At 39.3% G+C, this 23,443-nt stretch overlaps 1 protein-coding gene across 11 annotated transcripts in view; it reads right to left on the bottom strand.

Moving 5' to 3' along the window:
* LOC120299291 (voltage-dependent T-type calcium channel subunit alpha-1G-like) overlaps nt 1-23,443 on the bottom strand; it is a 217,005-nt gene that overhangs the window by 10,870 nt on the left and 182,692 nt on the right. For 8 of the 11 annotated variants that reach the window (XM_039323952.1, XM_039323950.1, XM_039323956.1 and 5 more), the window contains 6 exons: nt 19,577-19,710; nt 17,807-17,877; nt 16,013-16,091; nt 15,780-15,901; nt 13,605-13,949; nt 10,103-10,243 (listed from right to left, as the gene is read on the bottom strand). In XM_039323952.1, coding sequence (XP_039179886.1) covers nt 10,103-10,243; nt 13,605-13,949; nt 15,780-15,901; nt 16,013-16,091; nt 17,807-17,877; nt 19,577-19,710 — 892 coding nt within the window. The remainder of the gene's footprint in view (nt 1-10,102; nt 10,244-13,604; nt 13,950-15,779; nt 15,902-16,012; nt 16,092-17,806; nt 17,878-19,576; nt 19,711-23,443) is intronic. The other 3 variants (XM_039323957.1, XM_039323958.1, XM_039323959.1) reach the window with 1 other exon arrangement.

The raw sequence follows: 23,443 nt of genomic DNA, 5'->3' as shown, positions 1-23,443 counted from the left end.
ATTTTAATACAGCAGAAGAACTCTCACCACAACACACCAGATCTAGCCTTTATATTTAACTGTCAAGGGTTCAATGTAATCTTTTTTTTTTAATTTTATGTCACAAAAGATAAACATCAGATAGGAGAGCTAAAATAACTTAGCAGTTATGATTTCAATGATTCTTTAATTGTATAGATAACACTTAGGTGAAATTAATATTCAAAACTGGACTTCATATACTGAGCACCTATGAAGAGTATTTTTTTTCCCAATCCCTTTTTTGCCAGGAAATAAGCAATTTCAAAAACAAACAAACAAAAATAAAGATGACCTCTCCATTCCAAGTCTCAAGATCAAGGGGAGATAGATTACACACTCCTTTAATCACACCAACAGCATGGTTAAAGGCAGGACACATAGAGAACCACAGAAATGACCTTGGAGAAGGAATGTAGGAGTCAGCGAAACATGAACTAACCTAGGAAATGAAGAAAGATTTAGAAAGAAATTTGAAGCGATTCTGCCTCGACTCCCTTTAGCACAAGAGGGAGGGAAGGAAAATGCCAGTTAGGCTTTCAAGATTGTTACTACTGTATACCCTATATCAATAAAGTGCTCCAGTATTTCTTGTGGAATATGTTTCCTGCCTTGATCTATCTTGAAGGGCTGAGTGAATATTTTCAACTATTTAGTGCATATCCAATAAACCTATGTCTTAAATTTACTTGTTCATTATTTATATCCCACCTTTCAAGATGGTGGACACATCTAATACTCCTTCCTCCTTCTATTTTCCCCACAACAACAACCTTGTGAGGTGAGTTGGGCTGAGAGTGAGTGACTGACCCAGGTCACCCAGCTGGCTTTCCCGGCTATGGAAGGACTAGAACTCACTGTCTCCCGGTTTCTAGCCTGGTGCCTTAACCATTAGACCATACTGGCTCTCTCTGTATCTTATATCTCTTAAAATTTATTTCCATTGATTTAAAAACGGTTTGAAAAAAAATTAATGTTTCAAGACAGATTGTTTCAAATCAATTGGCCAGACATCTCAATTTATTGCATTAAATAATCTTCTATTGTAGATTATTATACTACACGAAAATACTTATATGCAAGTCAGATGCACCCCTCCAAATTGCATATCCAACCCTCGATTTCAAGAAGGAAACAAGCAAACCCTAGATTTCAAGAAGGAATCTATTACTCAAGTTGAACCAAAAATGAGTAATATCTTCCATTATTGGTGAATTAGCCTGTCTCTATATAACTGACAATGCAGTGACTTTATCTTATCCCAGTTGGACCTAAGGTAGAGTTTGCAATTAACAATATACTATAAAAAATAATGTTAAAAAACTATTACACCAAAACTAAAGACTCTTTGTAATCTTTACCAAGACATGCAGCAGATATATGCCTAATTGGAAGATAAATAATGTCACCATTGAGCAAGTGAAAGATTTTAAATATGTGGAAGTTATCTTCCAAATCCTCTTTAATGTGGAAGAACCAAATGAACATGTACCAACCTCCCTCCCCTTCCAACTCAATTTGCTAGCAGCAAAGGCAATAATTTTGTCCCTGAAGCAGTAAAAGCCTTTAAGGCAAAGGTACTAAGGTTGATGCTTTATGGTGCACACACAGCATTAGAAATAGTCCAGGCTAAATTTATAACAGTGATGTTTCACCTCCATTGCTGCATTCCAACGCTTTCCCAGATTGCAATTAGATTTCCGATATAGAGGCATATATGAGAACTTGTCAGTTAAAACATTGGCTAAAAGTACATTGCATAGAAGATTCTTATGCACCCTTAATTCTTATAGGCAAGTTTATTTCTCCTTGGAAAAATATAGATATAGATTTAAATTACAGTCACTTTTCACTTCATTTTTTAATTCAACGAAGATAGAGCAAATGACATCAAAAATAAGCTCTGTGCACTTGAAACTAATCTACAGAGGCACAGAATTCTAGCACTGTACTATTATAAGCATAGTCTGAATTCTGCATGTCTTGTACTGTTCCAGGTATCAATTTGGTAGTGAATGGATCTGAGAGTGAGAACTAAATACTATATCAATTTGAACAAGACAGATTTTCATGCTATCGTCAATAAAAATTAAAACAATAATTCTTTACTGTCCATGTAGGGCAAACATTCTGGAAATGGATAGTACAGCAGGTATCTTGAAAAATTCCTCTCAACTCTCCTCTGTCCCATGGAAAATAACTAAATATAATGGTATATGGGAATGGCCTTGGGAGATCAGGGAAAGAGATGCTTCCTGGGGAATAACCAGACAAAGAAGGGGGGGAGGGGGCTAAAGTTGAATAGAGGGCAGAAAAAGAAGAAAGGATTTGCCTAATTTAGTAATAGTAGTAAAGTTGGAAGGGACCTTGGAGGTCATCTAGTCCAACCCCCTGCTCGGGCAGGAAACCCTACACCATTTCGGACAAATGGCTGTCCAGTCTCTTCTTAAAAACTTCCAGTGTTGGAGCATTTACTGCTTCTGGAGGCAAGCTGTTCCACTGATTAATTGTTCTCACTGTCAGGAAGTTTCTCCTTAGTTCTAGGTTGCTTCTCTCCTTGATTAGTTTCCACCCGTTGCTTCTTGTCCTGCCTTCAGGTGCTTTGGAAAATAGCTTAATTCCCTCTTCTTTATGGCAGCCCCTGAGATATTGGAATACTGCTATCATGTCCCCCCTTGTCCTTCTCTTCGTTAAACTAGACATACCCAATTCTAGCAACCGTTCCTTATATGTTTTAGCCTCCAGTCCCCTAATCATCTTTGTTGCTCTTCTCTGTACTCTTTCTAGAGTCTCAACATCTTTTTTACATCGTGGTGACCAAAACTGGATGCAGTATTCCAAGTGTGGCCTTACCAAGGCATTGAAGAGTGGTATTAATACTTCACGTGATCTTGATTCTATCCCTCTGTTAATGCAGCCTAGCACTGTGTTGGCCTTTTTGGCAGCTGCAGCACACTGCTGGCTCATATTTAAGTGATTGTCTACTAGGACTCCGAGGTCCCTCTCACAGTTACTACTATTGAGCATGGTGCCACCTATGCTGTACTTGTGCATTTGGTTTTTCTTGCCTAAATGTAGAACCTTGCTTTTTTCACCATTGAATTTCATTTTGTTAGTTAGTGCCCAGTGTTCAAGTCTGTCCAGATCCTTCTGTATCTGAAGCCTGTCTTCTGGAGTGTTGGCTATTCCTGCCAGCTTGGTGTCATCTGCAAATTTGATGAGTTCCCCATCTATCCCTTCATCCAAATCGTTGATGAAGATGTTGAAGAGTACTGGGCCCAGAACAGAGCCCTGGGGCACCCCACTACACACTTCCCTCCATATAGATGCAGTTCCATTGAGGACCACTCGCTGAGTACGGCCGGTCAGCCAGCTACGGATCCATCTGGTGGTGGTTCTGTCTACCCCACATTTTTCTATCTTGTCAAGTAGTAGGTTGTGATCTACTTTATCAAATGCCTTACTGAAGTCCAAGTAAATTATGTCCACAGCATTCCTCTGATCCACTAATTTTGTCACTTGGTCAAAGAATGCAATAAGATTTGTCTGGCATGATCTATTTTTGACAAACCCATGTTGGCTTTTAGTAATGACTTTGTTTGCCTCTAGGTGTTCGTTGATTCGTTGTTTGATTATCTTTTCCAGGATCTTCCCAGGTATTGAGGTCAGGCTGATAGGTCTGTAATTTCCTGGATCCATTTTTTTTCCTTTTTTGAGGATGGGAACTACATCAGCTCTTTTCCAGTCCTCTGGTAGTTCCCCTGTGTTCCAGGATCTTTGAAAAATATAGTTCAGTGGCTCCGATATCACATCTGCCAGTTCCTTGAGAACTCTGGGGTGTAATCCGTCTGGTCCTGGCGATTTGAACTCATCTAGGCTGGACAGGTGCTCACTAACGATTTTCTTGCCTATCTTAACTTGTGTTTCTGTTTTGTTTTTTGTGGCACTATTTTTGATAGGTTGGTCTGTTTTTTCCCTTTGTGTAAAGACAGATGCAAAAAATGAGTTAAATAGTTCTGCTTTCTCCCTGTTGCTTGTCACCTTCTTGCCACTTCCACCCACTAATGGACCAATCATTTCCTTCACTTTTTTCTTGTTTTTTACATGTTGAAAGAAGCTTTTTTTGTTATTTTTGACTTTGGTCGCAAGCCTCAGTTCATTTTGAGCCTTGGCTTTCTTCACTTCATCTTTGCAGGCTCGGGCTATTTGCTGATATTCTGACTTAGTTATGTTCCCCTCTTTCCACTTTCTATACTTGTCCTTTTTATCTTTCAATTTGTCAGAGAGTTCTTTATGCAGCCATGCTGGTTTCTTTTGAGAGCTGTTATTTTTCCTCTTTGTTGGTATTGTGCTAGACTGTGCTTTTATTATCTCATTTTTCAAAATTTCCCAAGCTTCTTGAGTTGTTTTCCCCTTGAGGATTCTCATCCATGGAATCCTTCCCAAGCCCTCTCTAAGTTTATTGAAATTAGCTCTCTTGAAGTCCAAGACTCTAGTTTGACTGTGTTCTATTGGTTGTGCTTCTATAATGTTGAATTCTAATATTGCATGATCACTTCCTCCCAGGGTTCCTATGGCTCCAACACCGTCTATCATTTCATCTCTGTTAGTGAGAATTAGATCCAAAATGGCTAATCCCCTAGTTCCATTCTCTACTTTTTGGGAGACAAAGTTGTCTGCTAGGTTTGCCAGGAACCTGTTTGATCTTCCACTTGGTGCGGAGTTTGTCTCCCAGTTGATGTCAGGGTAGTTAAAGTCCCCCATTACTATTGTGATGTGCTTCCTACATACCTTAGTTAGCTGACTAGCAAAAAGTTCATCTATTTCCTCTGTTTGGTTGGGTGGTCTGTAGTATACACCTATGGCAATGTCATTCCCCCCCCCTTTTATATTGACCCAAATGCATTCAAGACAGTTTTTATCATTGTTGTACTCTATTTCTGTGAAGATGTAGTTATTTCTTATATAGAGAGCAACTCCACCTCCTCTTTTATTTGGTCTGTTTCTTTTAAATAATTTAAATCCCTCTAGCTGTGTGTTCCATGTGTGAGTTTCATCCCACCATGTTTCCGTAATGGCAACAATATCGTATCTGCCCTCATTAACCTGAATTTCTAGTTCACCCTGTTTGCTGTTCATACTTTGTGCATTGGTGTATAAACATTTGAGTCCTTTGTGGGTGGCCCTGTGTTTCCTTTCTACATAACCTGTGTGGTGCCTGAGTTCCCCTATTGTCTTACCACCTATTTGGTTAGTGCACTTTATATGGCACTCGCTATTAGAGGCTTCATTTTGATTGGTAGCAAGGTTGGTATTCTTGTCCACACACACATCTGTGCTACATGCACTGATAGCCCTATAGTTTTTAAATTGCCGGGGACAGGGTTGTTCCGTATCAATTAACTCCCTGTCCCCGCTGTTTAGTTTAAATTTCCCTCCAGAAAATCTGTGAATTTATAGCCGAGTAACTCAGTCCCTTTTTTTGATGGATGCAAACCATCTCTTTTGTACATCTTTTGATTGGACCAGCTACTGACATCGTGACTAATATATCCAAAGCCTTCCCCTTTACACCATTCCTTTAGCCACATATTGAATTGTGCTATGCGCTGGCCTTTTCCGTTTTGCTCCTTATACACTGGTAAAACCTCTGAGAAAGTAAGCCTACAGCCTATTCTGCTAAGTTCCTTCCCCAAGCTCTGGAAATCATTCTGCACAGAGAGTACATCTTTTTGGGACAGATCATTAGTGCCAAGATGTACAATAGCCTCCACATCACAGTCCTTGCTGCCATTCTTGATTATTTTAGAAATACGCTTCTTGTCCCTACTGGCAGTAGCACCTGGAAGACACCTGACCTCTTTCAAAGCCTCTGTGTCCTTTCCTAAATTTACATCCCTTATAATTGAATCACCTACCAGAAGGTAGCTTCTCTTTTTGGGAGCCTTTCTATTCTTGCATGACTGATGTGCAATACCTGATTCACACTTCTCCCTATCAAAATCTAGTTCTTCATCTCGGACCACAATCCCCTGCTTATTTGAGTTATCTTCACAAATACCTTTACCAGTCTCCTTAATGTCCCTATTAAGGTCAGCAAGAGCACTGTAGCTGTTGTGCAGGGACACAGCGAAAGCTTTGTGTTTATGGTTCACAGCTCTCACCCTGCCAGATCCCACGGTTGTCCACACTGCCCTTTTCCTGCAGGATCTTTGTGGTAAAGGGGGCTGATAGCAGGGAGGCTTACTAGAGTAGAGGGGCTACTCTACTTATCAAGCAGTAAAAAGTAATGGTGGGAGAGTTGTACATTTGGACTTGCAAGGTTCTGTTAACATAGCTGTCAATGCTGCAACAAATTGAACTGAAGCCATTTTTACTTTGTTTTCAGTTGCCACATATTTAGTAAGGGAGGAGTGGGGGAAGTGTAGTTTTAAGATAGCCATAACAATTCTTAGGTGTGGGAACCAAGGTCATTGCTGATTACCGTTTTGGTGGGCTGCATTTAATAGCAATTGGTGAATGTGATTTATGACATTTAATCAGGGTGGGAATTACAACTTTGCAACTTTGTAACCAGGGGCAGAGGAATTTAGTCTTGGGTTCAACTTTGTACGTGCCATTATTTTGTAGCCAAATAAAAATGTTCTTTAAGGAAGAAATCCTTGCCTTGAAGTTCTTTTAGTTGGTCTCATCTATCGGAACCATGACAGTAGCTTTACAATAAAATAGAGTTAGCTCATCTTGACATGTTTCCTCTCTGGTCTGTTTGGTTTGCTGACACTGTCTTAAATTATTCTTGGAAATGAAGTTTCCAGACTGATATTAGTACTTGTTATTTCAGCTGATAAAAATGAAAGTTGATTTGATAAGTATATTTTGGAGAAAATCACCCTTGAACTATTATATATTTTCTCTAAAGTGAAGGCCAATCTACTAGCATAGATAAATGGAGCTGAGATCATATAGTCTCCACCATGTTGTAAATTGCTGCATCATAATAAATTTGTTTTATCCTCATGACCAAGAAATTTTATAATTTTGTTGGAGAGGGAGTGGTCAAGCCAGGGGGAGGGGTCAAGTGAGGATTTAGTCTGGAATCTTTATGTAGGCACAAGAGGACAAGTTTTAACCCTGCTTGAATGCCATTGAACCTTATCTAGAATGGCTCAGGTGCAAACTGCCAGTCTGGGAAGATTGCTGTGAAATAGGTATAAAATAATAAAGTTGCTAATTTGAACTTTCACACGTGGATCTGGTTGTTCACCTCTGACAAATGTTCTGCTATTTAGTGGGCTGACAATCTTTGAAAAGGCATCCAGTAAGAACTTTAGAGAGCCAGTTTGGTGTAGGCTTAAGGCACCAGGCTAGAAACCTCGAGACTGTAAGTTGTACTGCTGCCTTAGGCACAAAGCCAGCTGGGTGATCTTGGGCTAGTTTTTTTTTCCTAGCCCTTGGAAGGAAGCCGAAGGAACCACTTTTGAAAAACATTGCCAAGAAAACTGCAGGGACTTTTTCAAGCAGTCTCTGAGAATCCAACATGATTGAATGAGAAGAAAAGAAACCTTAACTCGTGTTTAATTTAATCATTTAAATTAGTTGATTTCAGTAATTGGGAGTTGATAAAAGCTTTTTTTCTCACCTAGAAAGAAGTACTCTTCTGTGATTATATCTTTTAGGATATCTATATGCACCATTTAAGGGAAAATCTAAGATTTGCTTCAGAAGTTTTATCCTTATCCATCTGCAAATTTAATTCAATGATCAATTAAACTATAATTAATTTACTAAGGCACCAGAACTACTAGGAAATCTTACTGGCAGATTGATGTTTCATTAAGCAAACTAAATCTCTTTACAGGAATAGTTATATGAATAAAATAAATACATATTATCAGCTGGTGATTCACACATGGAAGGTGTGAGAGGGCTGGTATTTAAATGTGATCATTCTATTTTTTTAATGATCATTTTTTAAAATCATTTTAAAATCATTTTTTTAGATCTCAAAATGATTGAAAATGATTGAAATCTGTGCTATCTGTTTTCAACATTTATGATTAAAGAGAGTTCTAAGGACTATCAAAAAGGAAATTTAAGAATCATATGCCTGTCCCTGTCCCTGAGAGAAACTTTGTTGGTAGTCTTATACCTTACTTATATAAATGCATATGAATTAAGAATGTTTTAAAAAATAATATGTTTATCAGGACAACTCAGCTTCCAAAGAATTGTTGCAAATGTTGCAGTTTGAAAAACTTTAATCAGGAAACTGGGTTAGTGGGAAAAACAGTGGGAAAAGGTTACAGATGGAGCACTTTGGACAAGGACATTGAATATTATCAGATTCTAATGAATATATTGCTTCAAAGGCTCTTCCAACTCTTGTTGAATGAAGAAACAAAGCTTACAGAAATTTTGTAAAATCTCAATACTATAGGCCTAAGTCAGTGGTGGTGAACCTATGGCACGTGTGCCAGAGGCGGCACTCGGAGCCCTCTCTGTGGGCACATGTGCCGTTGCACAAGCCTTCTCTCCCCCCACGACCCCCTCCTTATCAACAGCCCCCCAGGAGGAGAGTTGTCCCCGAGCGTGGCCCACGTGGAGCAGCACAGCCAAGGACATGGCAGCCGGGCAGCGTAGACAAGACTCTGCCCTCATGCCTCATCGCGCACAGTTGATGCTGCGGCAGAGGGCGTGGCCGTCATGGTGCTGCTGGGCTGCCTGGGCGATCTGTGGTGGGCTCTGGAGGCAGTGAGTGGCCCTCCAGGTAGGCAGGGTGGGGGTGGGGCAGGGTGTGAAGCAGGGGCGAGGCCAGTTTTTGGGCACTCAGTCTCTAAAAGGTTCGCCATCACTGGCCTAAGAAATACATTGCCTCTATGTATTTTGGATGTATTTGCTCCACTGTATTTTAATATGATGTTATTGCTTTATTGTAATTAGATTATTTTAGCTCAGTCAGAATTGGATTTGAAAGAAAAAAAGAAAAGAAGCTTCCTTTAGATACCAAAATTAAATATTAATTTAATATTTAAAATGTTAAGTTACTTCAACCCTTTTGTCCCAATGAATGTACTGAATATAGTGCCAAGAATCTCTGTACATTTTCTTGGCTTTCCCCACTAGTTACAAGCAGGCCAGTTCTTCATTTGTTGACATGTAACACAGCCCACAACTTTCAGCTTAAGTTCCATGTAGATGAATTGAAAGATCAACACCTTATCTCTACAGTTATAGAGAAGCTGTCCAGTTCAATTCCATACTAGTTTATTTTACAGGAAATTGCTTTTCATTGGATTCTGACCTCAAGACACTGTATGGCAGTGCTGCTTTTCCCCCTTTAAATTGTCATGCTCATGAAAATAGGAGGGAAAATTTAAAGGGGAACAAAAGAAATCATTTCAGAAGTATATGTGGAGTTCCTTTCCCAAATTTTTTTTTTGGGGGGGGGGAAGGAAGAAGAATCTGCCTATTAAGTCTAAATTCCATAGCTTTGTCTGATGTTCAATTTCTAAAGATAGTAACATATGGATAATTCATTGGTCCTATATGTCCATGCATTTTTAAAAATAACTTCAATTAAACTGAAGAATCTACCCTTGCAAAGTAAGATGATATCATCTTCCCCTTGTGTATTGTTTTGCAGAAACTATTTTGCCCTCTGCAAAAGGAGATAAAAAAACCATGCATGGCACTTTGTTTTTTTTGCACTTTGCATGGAATAAAAGATCCAAGACATGCAGAAAGAAATCTTTGGCATGGCTTTTCATTTACTAAATCCTTGGCTTGAATTTTGTTACGATTATACTTGTATACATGGTAATGGAATTAAATCCTACTGAATTCAGCAAGGCTTCTGACTTAACACTAATAAGACTAGGTTGAAAATAATGCCTATTTTCAACAAGAAGATATCCATTTGCCCACAGCTTCATTTGACAGTGCAATCCTTAGAAGGTTTACTTGGAAATAAGCAATGCTGAATTTAATGGGAGAAACTTACAGATGCATGCATACCGGATGGCATTCTTAGCTAAGTCTATTTTATATCAAATAAGAAACCCTTTTGGAAATTCATAATATTAACCTGTTTCTCAGGGTTGTAAGTGTCAGTAGTTGGAAGGGCATAATGATGGCATACAGAGCCTGACAGGTTGTCCATCAGCTTCAACTCTCCTTCCAGAGATTCTTGGATCAGCAGTGATATGGTATCAAACAAGTGTCTTTCCTGGGAGGAAGGCCAAATAGCATGCAGAAAAATAGGCCAGGCCAAAGAGAGAGAAATGGAAGGGGGAGAGAAAAGGAGGGATGGGGAAGGATAGAGAGAGTGAGAGTGAGAGAGAGAGAGAGAGAGAGAGAGAGAGAGAGAGAGAGAGAGAAAGAACATGTAGAAGACAGAAGAAGGAAGAAAAGAGAGACAGAAAAAAAAATGTTTTCAGACATAACAGTCATTGTTGAAATGGCCAGGAAGAAAAGACAGGGACAGAGAAGGGAAAAACAAGAGTGCAGTAATACCATAGTCAGAACTTTTCTAAGACATTGCTACACACAAGACTGAAACTAAACGCATGGTAAAGGCAGTGGGACACATTACATTCATCCAGAGCAGCAAACTGGCAGCTATTTACTAATTGGCAGAAGTACAGCTTTTTTTGCAGGGCTATCATACCAACATGACAAGGAACAAGTTCAGCAGAAATAAACAACAAATGTGCACAATTTCAAATGGAGGTGAGAATGGAAGCCAGCATGAAGCATTGGCATCACGCAATAGCATCACCGTAACCACTTGAGAATAACATGTTTTCAGAGGTGCTGGTGGCTTGCCATATCTGTGAATTAAGTGCTCTCAATCTCTAAAAATCAGACCCTTGATCTAGCCTCCGAAGAATGAATGCAAGGCAAACAGGAAGAGACTGAACGAACACTGGTTTTCCACAACCACTATCTGCTGGTGCAGGCATATAAATGCTTCCTCTCAGTTCTTGGAAAATAAATACTATAACTCAGTTGTTGCAGCAGTGAGTTATTCTTGCCTATGTCCTGCTTGAGCCAGGAATAATTTTCTTGAAATACTGGCAAATAAATCTCATATACGGCTGGTGAAATCCTGCTCTTAATCCCATTCCCAGATGTAGATACAGGCAGAACTTACCTGAGTCTGGCTGACATTTGAGTAATGCAGAATGCAAAAAGAAACACCAACTTGGTTTCAAAATCTAAATCACAGCGATATTTTCTGGTCTGGTAGTTACAAGTGAAGGGTGATTTACAAGAACTCCGTATAGGCTTTTCTTTTCACCTCATCTGGTACGATAATTCCAAAGCATTTGGAGTTCAACATTAGACTAGGAATTGCGGCCATGGGAGGAATTTTCAAATAAAAGACCTAAAAGGTCACTGGTAACAGGACTTCCTGCTCAAAATGCAGCCAAATGAATCACCTTTGTGTAGGAAACTATTGTGTGGGGATGCTGAGAAAAACAAGGGATTGGGGAGTTTATATGGCTGTAGTCCAGAAGAGGTGGGAGGGAATTCTAGAAAGAGAAAATACAAATGTGGCTACATATGAACATGGGGAATATTAGTGTTAGTTGTCAGAACTACATTGGAAGTATTGTGATATATCTTAGTGCAGGGGTCTTCAAACTTGGCCCTTTTATGTCTTGTGGACTTCAATTTCCAGAATTCCTCAGCCAGCATGCCTGGCTGAGGAATTCTGGGAGTTGAAGTCCACAAGTCATAAAAGGGCCATGTTTGAAGACCCCTGCCTTAGTGGGAAGAGTCCTATTTACTTCAGTCACATAATATACAGAGAGGGTTCATGAGAGCTTCAGTTTGGCTACCTGTGGAAGCTTGGAATAAGGACTATTACATACAGTAATGTTTTAGAATTGTTTTGTAGAAGTGGATATACAGTACTATCTGAACTCAGCCTTAAGATTATCTTCATGAGTCTCATAATTAAGATGGTATAAGAACAATGGCTGCACTTTGAATGGCCTCAAGGTAATTCCTGCCACAAAGCACATGCTATAGTCCAAACTCAAAGTCTCTCCAGCTTTATGTTGCAATCTAGTCAGCTGTCAAAATCAACTAGTCTAATCCATTTGAAATCCAAATGCTCTGGTTTAAATTATATACACAGCATCACTGAGTTCCCTTTGACTTTTCATGATAATCTGAGGTTACAGAAATAATTAAGAGTTGTCATCCTATACATGCTTGCTCTAAATCCAGAGAAATTTATTTTCTAATAGTTGAGGACTGAACCTTAAAATATTGTGCCTGGATTGTGCACAGGATTCTGAAAGCCAAAGAATCTTTGAAAAAAAAATGATTCTTAATTTCCATTTGTCAGGCTCCCAATTTCAGAAACCTCTGAGATATTGAGATAAATATACACTGTAAAGCTTCTGAAGTAACAAGAGGAGTAATAACTTAGCAGCAGTACTACTTTCTATGCAGGAAACAGCCAATGTGTATGATGCCATGAGTTCCCACAGTTATAACCTAATACAACAATGCATATATTTTATGGAACATGCAAGCAAGGAAGCATGCTGATCATATGACTCTGCAGGATTATAATATAGGAACTGTATTCCTCTTTCATCAGCCATTTCATGGAATGCAGAGATTTTAATTAAAGGGACATTGGCAAGGAGAAAGAGTACTTCCATTAGCTATCAAAATGACACTCAAGAGTTTTAATATATAATTGGCAAAGTAATATGGGCAAATGTTATTTTCAGAAGTATTGTTTTTAAATCAAGAAACACCTTTTCTTCTGTGATAGGCTTTTATCAGAAAAAAGAATTGGCAGTTTTAGAGAATTTTGAGAACTTTTAACCTTCTAGTTTTGATCAGACACAGTTAACAACCTATTTGAGTAATGAACAAAAATATCACAGCAGTTTGTAATGGGCAATATTTCTGCAGGTAATGAACTTATGATCAATTAATGATGAGGAAAGGCAATTTCCAGATATGAAATAGGAGGTTTCCCCCATTCTACTGATCTGGAGGTTTCCAGTCTTGACTGTTGATGCTACACTCATGTGAACAGTGGCTGGAAATTTTAAATAATGAAACTGAATATTGCTCTGTAATGGTAAAAAGCAGACACATACGTGAATAATTAAACTGCATGCCAGACATGCAGATGTGATAATGAACAGGCACTCATCTATACAGGTGCCCTACATCTCAGATACTACCTGTAGGCACAATTCCATTGAGCAGCCTTTAAACTGCAAAGGAGTATTTGAGAAAAACCTTAGTGGCCTCTTCTCTAGCACTGCCAGTAATGAAAGCTTGTCTGAGGTCTCAGGGCCTGTGTTATAAATGAGCTGGTCAAGGGGCTGCAGAACATTCTTTGCAACCGATTACTAACTTTGCATGGACATCTAATATTTGGCCTGCTTTTGTTGCCTAAGGCTTTTTTGGGGGAATTTTGCATAGAAAAAGGAATACAACTCTCCGATAAATCACTGGAACCACTCAAACTTAGATATGAGTGCATACAGTATGTTGCTGGAGACAAGTGAAGGTAACTCCCCACTTCACCCACCACCTGAGGTTCTCACCATAGGATGAATCATGGATAGCTGAGAATTCATTTTGATTTGCATGGGGTTGGTGTATCCTCCAGGACTCTCAGGCCGTTCTCCTGTGTTACCGCTTGTCCACATGAAAGAATCAGAAGGTGGGTGCCCACCCGGTGTGATTGTCTTCATTTCCATTTCCAACTCCAGCTCCAGTTCTGCTTCTTCTTTAGCTTCCTTGTTACTCTCCTCCAGGTGCTTCATCAGGACAGCAATCACCACATTCACCAGGACAAACTGGGCTGTCAGCACAAAAGAGACGAAGTAGATAGGCGAGATGACGGTGTTGTAACAGGTAGATTCCTCATCGCAGTCCCGCAAAGTGTCCTGGGAGGGAACAGAGGGAAGTGAAGGGGAAATGGTTGTGGCTGAGAACTACTTGTTGGAATTGGCAGTTTATGTCACTCAGATTCTAACTTCAAGCCTATATGGTCCGACCCCATGTGGAAGATGGTGAATGAGTGTCCTCCAGGTTGATCAGTTTCTACAGAATTTTAGGAACTTGACCACTGAAAGATCCTTCTTCTGGGTCTACTAGAACAGGGCTTTTCAACCTTTTCACCCATTGTACCACTTTTAGGATATGGCAACATCCGAGTACCATCAGTCACTTAGCAAGGTGTCAAAAACTTGGAAAAAAGTGATGAAGTACAGGTAGTCCTCAACTTACAACAGTTTGCTTAGTGACTGTTCGAAGTTACAATGGCACTGAAAAAAAGTGCCTCCCAAGCCACAGCCGAGCAAGACACCTACCTGCCCACCCGGCAGCGCTCTTTCTCCTGTCCGAGGTTTTCATTGTTGTGAGCATTTCTGTTGAGGATTGGCAGTGGGGGTGGGGTGGGAGTATTTGGTTTTTATTCCCCCCATCTGCTGGGTGGTTGCAGCAGGTTTTGGTAACTTCACATGACCCTGGGACACTGTGACCATCATAAATATGAATCAGTTGCCAAGCATCTGAATGTAAATCACAAGACTCTGGAGATGCTGCAACATTCCAGCTGATCGGTGCTTCTTCTGGGCTCAGCAGAAGTACCAGGATCAGCACCGAGCTCCAGCTGGAGCCTGGCGCTGATCCTGGAGCTTCCACTCAGCCCTGACAGCCCTGCAGTTCCAGCCATCTCTCACTCAGGCTTGTGCGGTGCTGCCACTGGTTCAGCTCATTCCCCTCCCCCGCTACCATTTTTCTAGGATGGTTGTGTACCACCTGCCAGGTGCCAATGTACCACAGATGGTACCTGTACCACTGGTTGAAAAGCCCTGTACTAGAATGTCTTATTTTTCATGCGCTGGATGAAATCTTTGAAAAGGTTACCGTCCCACACAAAGGCCACAATACATTTAGAACTGCATAACATTCTGACATCCATAGATAATTCAGTGTATTTGCAATGGCTGCTTTCTTGCTTTGGCCAAGGCAGAATGATTTCATGATTCCAACTGAATAGGCATAATCCACCAGAGCATTTCTAGGGGTGATTAGGGCCTGGGAAATGCCAATAACATCAATGATGTGCTGAGTTTGGTCATTGGCATTGTTTGAAAACATTTACCTAACTCAGAAGCTAATTACTCTGGCTTTACTCATATTAAGCCTGTTCCTTTTGATTAGTGCTGAGCCACTTTTTGGTGGCCTTCACTTTAATTGAAATAAAATAGTAGGTTGGTACAAAATGGCATTGCGCATAGCTAGGAGCCTTTTAAAATTAGGTGCTTTAAAAAGTTTCAAAACAAACAAACCATGATGCCAAACCTCAGATGCAAATTATAAAAGGATTCTGAAAGCTGCAAATATCAGTGAACCCCATGGTTCTGTGGGTTGCCTCTCCATGATCCTGATGATGTCACAATCACAATGTGATGCCTGATTGACTAAGGTCGTTCCATGAATAATGCAGAAAAAGGGACAGCTTAATCAAGAATGGGCATGGGGTGGGGAAAATGATACCTATTGTTGCAAAACTTAGAAGAAACAATTTGGATAAGTATATAATTTGTTATTCACTTGTATATTCTGAATACTGCCACAGCATCTTACTTATACTTAAAATTCAGAGAATGAAAATATTGAAAACAGTAATTGTGCAAGTCTTTCAGAACCTGAAAATGTATATTGTGTTTTTCTGCTCATTTTGTTTTTCTGATGACAGATAATTTTACCTTCATTATCCCATTCCAATTGTCTCCTGTGGATACACGGAAGAGTGTGAGGAAAGCCATTCCAAAGTTGCGAAATGTTGCATGCCTCCCTAAACCCTCGCAGGGATGAGTGTCATCACATTCTATGTGTGCAATAAAAAAATAAATAAATAAAGACAATTTAGTCATAAAGGGGTTGTTTGGTTGTTATTGCCACAAACAATTCTATAGTTCAGGCGGTGCAGAGAACTTACCAAGGTCCCCAAACAGCTCCACCCCAAGAGCTGCAAATATGAAAAACAACAACATGAAGAGGAGACCTAGATTCCCCACCTGCAACGAGATAAGAGACGAAGAGGAAAAATACTCATTGAAGTTATACATCACCCGAGTAACTCTCACAATGAGGAATGTACATGCTATATTAGTTTCCCAAAGGTGAGAACGTGCCACTTTCCAGATACTGCTGAGTTCGTTTTGTCAGTAAACCTGGCCAGCAGTGAGGGATGCCAAGAACTGTAATTCATCAGTATTTGGTCATTTGCAAGTTCCTGCGCCTGAATATCCCTCCTTTCCTTCTTTAGCTTTACTAAATCTCATCTGGTCACTAGTCTATTGTTAAGATTTCTTATTTGTGTGAACACATACACATATTTTAAATTTAGATGTCCATAAGTATTGGTAATGAGAGAAGGATTTGCATTGAGAAAAATGATTCCAAAAGCTTTTCCTGATCCCCAAATGCCCAGCTGAATAAATAAACCAGTTTTAAATGTCAAGTGACTAGTCCACTGACTACAACTTGCTCGAGTAAAAAAAAAAAAAAAGCAAAATATTTGAAAGTTTAAAAGCTGAGCATATGTTTCTGCTCCATCAAGAGTTGTAGCTTTGGGATGTTGTGCATATTGCAGGGTGCATAAGCACAATATCAGATTACCACCTGGCCCACCATATAGCACTAACAAGAAATCTTGTCTTCTAAACCTGGTGCTTTTCAGATGCATTGGACTATAACACCAAATGGCCATACTGCCTGGGAATTATGAGAATTACTACATCTGAAGGGAACTAGGATGAAGAAACTTGTTCAGGGTCTGGAAAATTAGCATTTCTGAGCTGTAGAATTGATTTTTGCTCTGAAGATCAGAAAAAAAAAACCAGGAAAAGAAAAAGTACCTGAGTGCTTACATTTTTGAACTTTCGTTTCTATTCGAGTTTTTAAATTTCAAAACAGGTTTAATTTTACACCATTAAATTTGTGTGAATTATACTCAAAAATACAGCAAGTGTTGTCATGAGATCTCAACTAATTAGCTTTAGAGATTGCAATCTTTTCATTGGAAAGAAAGGTTCTCTCCTGAATTGGCACTAACTTACACACAATGTCTTTTGCTCATGGATGGACAAACATAATGCAATTTTCTTCCTCCAGCCTTTCCCCTCTGTTTTATTAATGCAAATTGTTTCTTACTTTTTTTTTTTAAAAAAACCTTATTTTAAATAGATAGATGGTTTCTGAATTGGCACAATCCTAATTCCCTCACTCTTCCTTTTTCTCATTGTATCAACTTACTGATTTACTTCGGAGTATGTATGTAGGGCCATTTACTTTGGAAGGAATAGCAAAACCTGGAGGGCAAAGTTAAAAGAGGGATCAGCCTAGAATCCCTATGTAGCCACAAACAGATTTAACTACATAGGGATTCTAGGCTGATCCCTCTTTTAACTCCACCCCCACTTATATTTGATGCAATTTTCTTGAAAAGGCTAAATTCCCAACTGGATAGGGGCAAGCAAATCTGTGATGATTAGCAAATAGGTAACAAAACTGAGCAGGAGGCAAACTACACTGAAAAACATACTAGAAAAAGAATGCTAGCTGAAGAATTCAGGGGAAAAGCAGTTCATTTCAGCCAATCCACAACAAAGTTCTAGCCTTCAAGAAGACACAAATATAGGAACCTTGCACAAAATTATCTAAATTCCTAAGATAATTAGACAGTGAAGGAAACTTAACTGAAGTCTGGATGATTAGACTGAAAGGTTACCTGAGGCAGTGCTTGCATGACTGTATCCAGAAGAGCTCTCATCCCTACAGCCATCTTCAGCAATTTTAACACTGCAGAAAAATGAAAGGTTTGTGATATCATTATCATAATAATGATACATGGAAAGAAAATGTAAATTTTAATATTCACAACAATTACCCGAAGAATCGTGTCCTAATATCCTCCACTAAAAGTTAATGTGCAAGACAATGTTTTATGGAGTCTTCTTCAGTCTAGAATACTTCAAATGTATTGGACTTCAATTCCCAAACTTTGCACTGGAAAAGCTGTTCAATGAGGTAGCCTATCCTCAGAACACAGTGCCTAAAATGTGTAAAAACTATGTTCTACACAGAGGTCCCAAGAATGAAGTTCCACTTTCACTCACTAATTGAGGGGATGTCAACATTATAACAGGAATGCAAAAGGGGCAGTGGTGGGATTCATCCGGTTCGCACCACTTCGGTAGAACCGGTAGCTAATTTTTTGTTGCTCAGGCCTAGAATGGACTTCCGGAAGTGGCATTCACACAGAGAACTGGTTGTTCACATATTTGAATCCCACCACTGAAAGGGGGCATTTACACACACATACACACATGCACACGCACACATACGGCAGTTACTGAGCAAAGCAAACCAGTTTTCAAAGGTCAGAAATTTATCTAATCTACAATTTCTGAAAATTCATCTTTGATCTTAGAGCTAAGAGGCCAAGTACATGCTCACTGATTTAAATGGCACCAAGACTGAGGAGGAAATCAAAGTTGTTTGTACTCTTTGATTCCAAATCTAGGATACAGCAATAGTGAGCCTGTGATTTTCCAAGCTGAGGATTTTATAGCCTAATATCACCTCCACTTGTTCCATAATAAATTCCTTTAATACTTTGTTGCCTGGAGCAAACAACACCATGTATAATTAATAAATAACACCATTGGAATATAGTGGCACAAATTAATCAGAGTAGTTGGGACCAAACATTTTTAATACATTACTATTTGTAATGTCTGACAACCAACCAAGTGTTTGCAGCAGTAACAGAAATCTGTTTTTGAGAAGATATGCTAATCTAGGATTGGAGAGATCCAGAGACAAATCCCTGCTCAGCCATGAAGGTCAGTGAGCTTGAATTGGTCACGTTGTCTCAGTTTAACTATATGCATAAAATGGAGGAAAGGGAGAACTTTGGGGGAACACCTTGAGAACCCAGAAATGGAGGAAGCTCCTTCTGTTGAGAGAAATCACTGTTTCATCTAGCCCATAATCAGTTCCGGGGATGCAAGAGATCAAATCGTCACTTTTTCCACGCAAAATTAGACAATGGGTTGGCTACAATGGAGTTATTAGCAATAGCAATAGCAATAGCACTTACTATATATACTGCTTCATAGTGCTTTACAGCCCTCACAAAATGGTTTACAGACATAGCCCTATTGTCCCCAACAATCTGGGTCCTCATTTTATCAACCTCGGAAGGATGGAAGGCTGAGTCAACCTTAAGTTGGTGAGACCTGAACTGCTGAACTGCTGGCAGCCGGCAGTCAGCAGAATTAGCCTGCCATACTACATTCTAACCATTGCACCACCACAGCTCTTAGCTCGATTAATAAAGCAAAATAATAGACCAAGGTTAGCATTAGCTTTGTAGTGGATGCTTAAGATGTATACATGCTACTGGGAAGAGTCTACTATGCCAGAAATGATCAGTTCCTATTTGGCCAAAAGTTTTATAGGGTGCAGAGCTCCAGAAACGATGGGGAGGACTGACCTCGAGCAATCCTGAGGACCCTCATAATGCGGATAATGGTAGGGTTGATGGGCAGTGATGCATTCACCTCAATCTCTTCCAGCGTGATCCCCATGATGGACAATAGGACGATTGCTAGGTCTAATTGATTCCACCTGAAGGTGAGACAAAAATCAAATGGAAAAAAATTCTGCTAAATTATTTGCTAGCAAAGGAGGGGGTTATGTGACAAAGAATGTCAATCATTTCAGGCATTTATGCATTCATGAACTGACACTCCACCTTTAGCAGTTGTTGAGATAAAACGAATTAAACAAAAGATGCATTACTAGAATACAAATTTAGTCAAGTCTGAATACACCAGCACCTGGAATGAATTAATCTGCAGGGCAACAGAAAAAAAAAAAAGACAACGTTGACTTCAGTTTCTTTAAATATTTTATTCAAGCTACATCTCTCTAAATATTTTATTAAACTGAACTTAGTTTGTCCAAAATCTTTTTTAAAAAGACTTGCCCTGTGTTTAATTGCTATTGTGGGGGGCAATGCAAGGAAAATATTCAAGGTTATATGGCAAAGATGGGGTTCAGGTACAAACAAAGAACAAGATGCTCTTGATGGAGAGTATCACATTAATTCTATATCATCTGCGTTTATTCAATCAACTCAGTATTTGTGTCTATGTATGTGTGTCTATGTCTGAGAGAGGTCTTCACAATTTAATCAGCTCACTAAAATAATGACAAATAACTAGTACTGAGAAACTCTGCCTTGCTGCTACTGCTCCATAAATAAATGCAGTGCTTTTTTTTGTCATAGGACACACCGGCACCTTTTTTGATGGATTTTCCAGGTTTTAAAAGTAACTTTTGAAAAACTGATGTTTGATCCACATGGACTTGAATCGCCCTGTTGACCATAGCAGGTTGGCAGCAAAATCATTAAAACGGTGCCTGTGGGCTGCTTGCGTGTCGAGTCCAATGCATATGTACTTCGTCTGTGCTGGTTGTGATGGGACTGCTCGGCTTGTGGCACTGCTCGGCTTGTGATTGGTTGTGTGGTTGCGCACTGAGTGCTTACTGCAGACAGCGACCGTTATGTTTCGTTATACAACTGAGGTGTGTGGGTGTGTGTACAGCGATTGACTACATGCAAAAGGTAAATAAAAGATTAACAACATGTGAATTCCGGCACCTTTTTTCTTACAAAAAAAGCACTGAGTAAATGAATTATTTGGGACTGCTGAACATCTGAAGAAATATGACAGTGACACTAACAGTTGACTGTTCTACATGCTCATGAGGAAATAAGATTCAAGATCCCCATTTGGCACACCTGGACACTTTTAGCACAAAATGGCTGCCATGGCAAACATGACCATCTTTCCTGAGCTTGCTCCTCACCGTCCCCTCTAATCTTCCCCATATAGCAGCTGTCACCTCAGTTTGCCTTTGACATTTTACTAAATAAGTAGGCACACCAAGCTGCAGTCTCCTTTCATTTCTTTAAAAAGAATGCCTCAAGGGTAAATGCATTTTTGGAAATAAAGATTGTGTTTGAGGCTGGTATTTTGCATTGCAACTTGCTAACTTTTCATTATAAAAACATAAAAGAATAAAGGCACAAGCTATATTAAGCAACAAGGGAGGAGCTAGCATTTTCTCTGGTGCCTACGAGGGCTACAGTGACAACCCAAGATATCAGTGTGATGGGAACAGGATTGGTTCACATTAATAATAATAATAGTAAAGTTGGAAGGGACCTTGGAGGTCATCTAGTCCAACCCCCTGCTCATGCAGGAAACCCTATACCATTTCGAACAAATGGCTGTCCAATCTCTTCTTAAAAACTTCCAGTGTTGGAGCATTCACCGCTTCTGGAGACAGGTTGTTCCACTGGTTAATTGTTCTAACTGTCAGGAAGTTTCTCCTTAGTTCTAGATTGCTTCTCTCCTTGCTTAGTTTCCATCCGTTGCGTCTTGTTCTGCCTTCAGGTGCTTTGGAGAATACCTTGACTCCCTCTTCTTTGTAGCAGCCCCCGAGATATTGGAACATTGCTATCATGCCCCCCCCCCTTGTCCTTCTCTTCATTAAACTAGACATACCCAATTCCAGAGCCGTTCCTTATATGCTTTAGCCTCCAGTCCCCTAATCATCTTTGTTGCTCTTCTCTGTACTCTTTCTAGAGTCTCAACATCTTTTTTACATCACGGTGACCAAAACCAGATGCAGTATTCCAAGTGTGGCCTTACCAAGGCATTGTAGAGTGGTATTAATACTTCATGTGATCTTGATTCTATCCCTCTGTTAATGTTGCCTAGCACTGTGTTGGCCTTTTTGGCAGCTAGTGATTGTCCACTAGGACTCCGAGGTCCCTCTCACAGTTACTACTATAAGGTACCCCCTATACTATACCTGTGCATTATAGGTAATCCTTGACTTATGACCATAATTGGTATTGGAACTTTAATGTGGTCATTAATTGAGTTGCACCTAATTTTATAACTTTTTTGCCAGGGTCGTTAAGCAAATCAATGCAGTCATTAAGTGATTCATGCAGTTGTTAAGTAATACTGGCTTTTCCTGATGACTTTGCTTTTTCGAAGCTCGTGGGAAGGCCACAAATGGTGATCACATGACCCCTGGATGCTGTAACCATTGTAAATACATGCCAGTTGCCAAGCATTCAACTTATGATCAGTGACCTTGAGGACATTGTGATGATCATAAGTGCGAGGATCAGTTGTCACTTTTTCAACATCTTAAGTTCAAACCACTGTTAAACAAATGTTTGTAAGTTGAAGACTACCTGTAATAAGAGAGTTACAGCTGCTATAAATGTGGTGTGCAGAGGTGGTGGAGCAAAATACACCAGTATGACATGAGTTTAGGGACAACAACCGCATTATATGATTTTATCATAAAGAGTTTAGCAAAGCACTGACTCCTTCATAGAGGGAAGCAGAAATTAAGAAAGGTAGGTATTCATGTTCATATATACTTCTGTATAATTTGAATTCAATTGGCAGAGATGAAATATCAATATAAGAAGCTGGAAATACTTCTACAGATCACAGCTAGCTAGTTTTAATAGGAAATAAACTTGGCATCTTTCTGAGTTTTGCCTATTTATTTTCCTATTTTTTATTAAGTCATTAGCAATTGCCAAATATGGTAAACAGATAGGTAAAATTAAACTTTCTAATATATAAATCAAGGCTGATCCTAATATGATGAGGATCCACTTTAGAAAGATTTTGAAGTACAATTAAAAAGGCAGAAAATTACTATATGGGCGATCCTATTTTTCCAGAAGGTTTTCTCTATTTTTTTAACTGTCACAAAAAAGATACTATTTATGTATTCAACTAATTTTTCTGTTAATTAGCACATTAGCATTAAGAATGGTCCAAAAAATCATCTACATCCATATATTTAGACAACAGAAAGAGCTGTACTGGAAGCATTAGGAATGGGACTTTTTGATTATGGAACATAAATTGCAAATTGACGCTATCAACTGCATACAGAGAGAATCAATATAAAATGATTTATAGATGGCATTTAACACTGGCGAGATTGGCTAAAATGTATAAAAACATAGACCCAAAGTGTTGGAAATGTAAAATCAGAGAAGGAACATTTTATCACATGTGGTGGCTGTGCCCCAAAGCAAAAAATTATTGGGAACAAATAAGAGATTGGATACAGGAGATAACTGAGATACAAATGGATTTCAAACCAGAATTATTTCTTTTGGGCATAATAAATTTAAAGATAGAAAAACAACTCCAACACATCATTATACACATATTGACTGCAGCTCATATAGCATATGCTCAATGTTGGAAGAGTGAAAATATTCCCACAAATGATATGATTATGTACA

This window comes from Crotalus tigris, unplaced genomic scaffold, assembly GCF_016545835.1.
Source record: "Crotalus tigris isolate CLP2741 ecotype Arizona unplaced genomic scaffold, ASM1654583v1 scf7180000024288.305614, whole genome shotgun sequence".
Lineage (NCBI taxonomy): Eukaryota > Metazoa > Chordata > Lepidosauria > Squamata > Viperidae > Crotalus > Crotalus tigris.
This window is presented reverse-complemented; position numbering and strand designations above follow the sequence as displayed.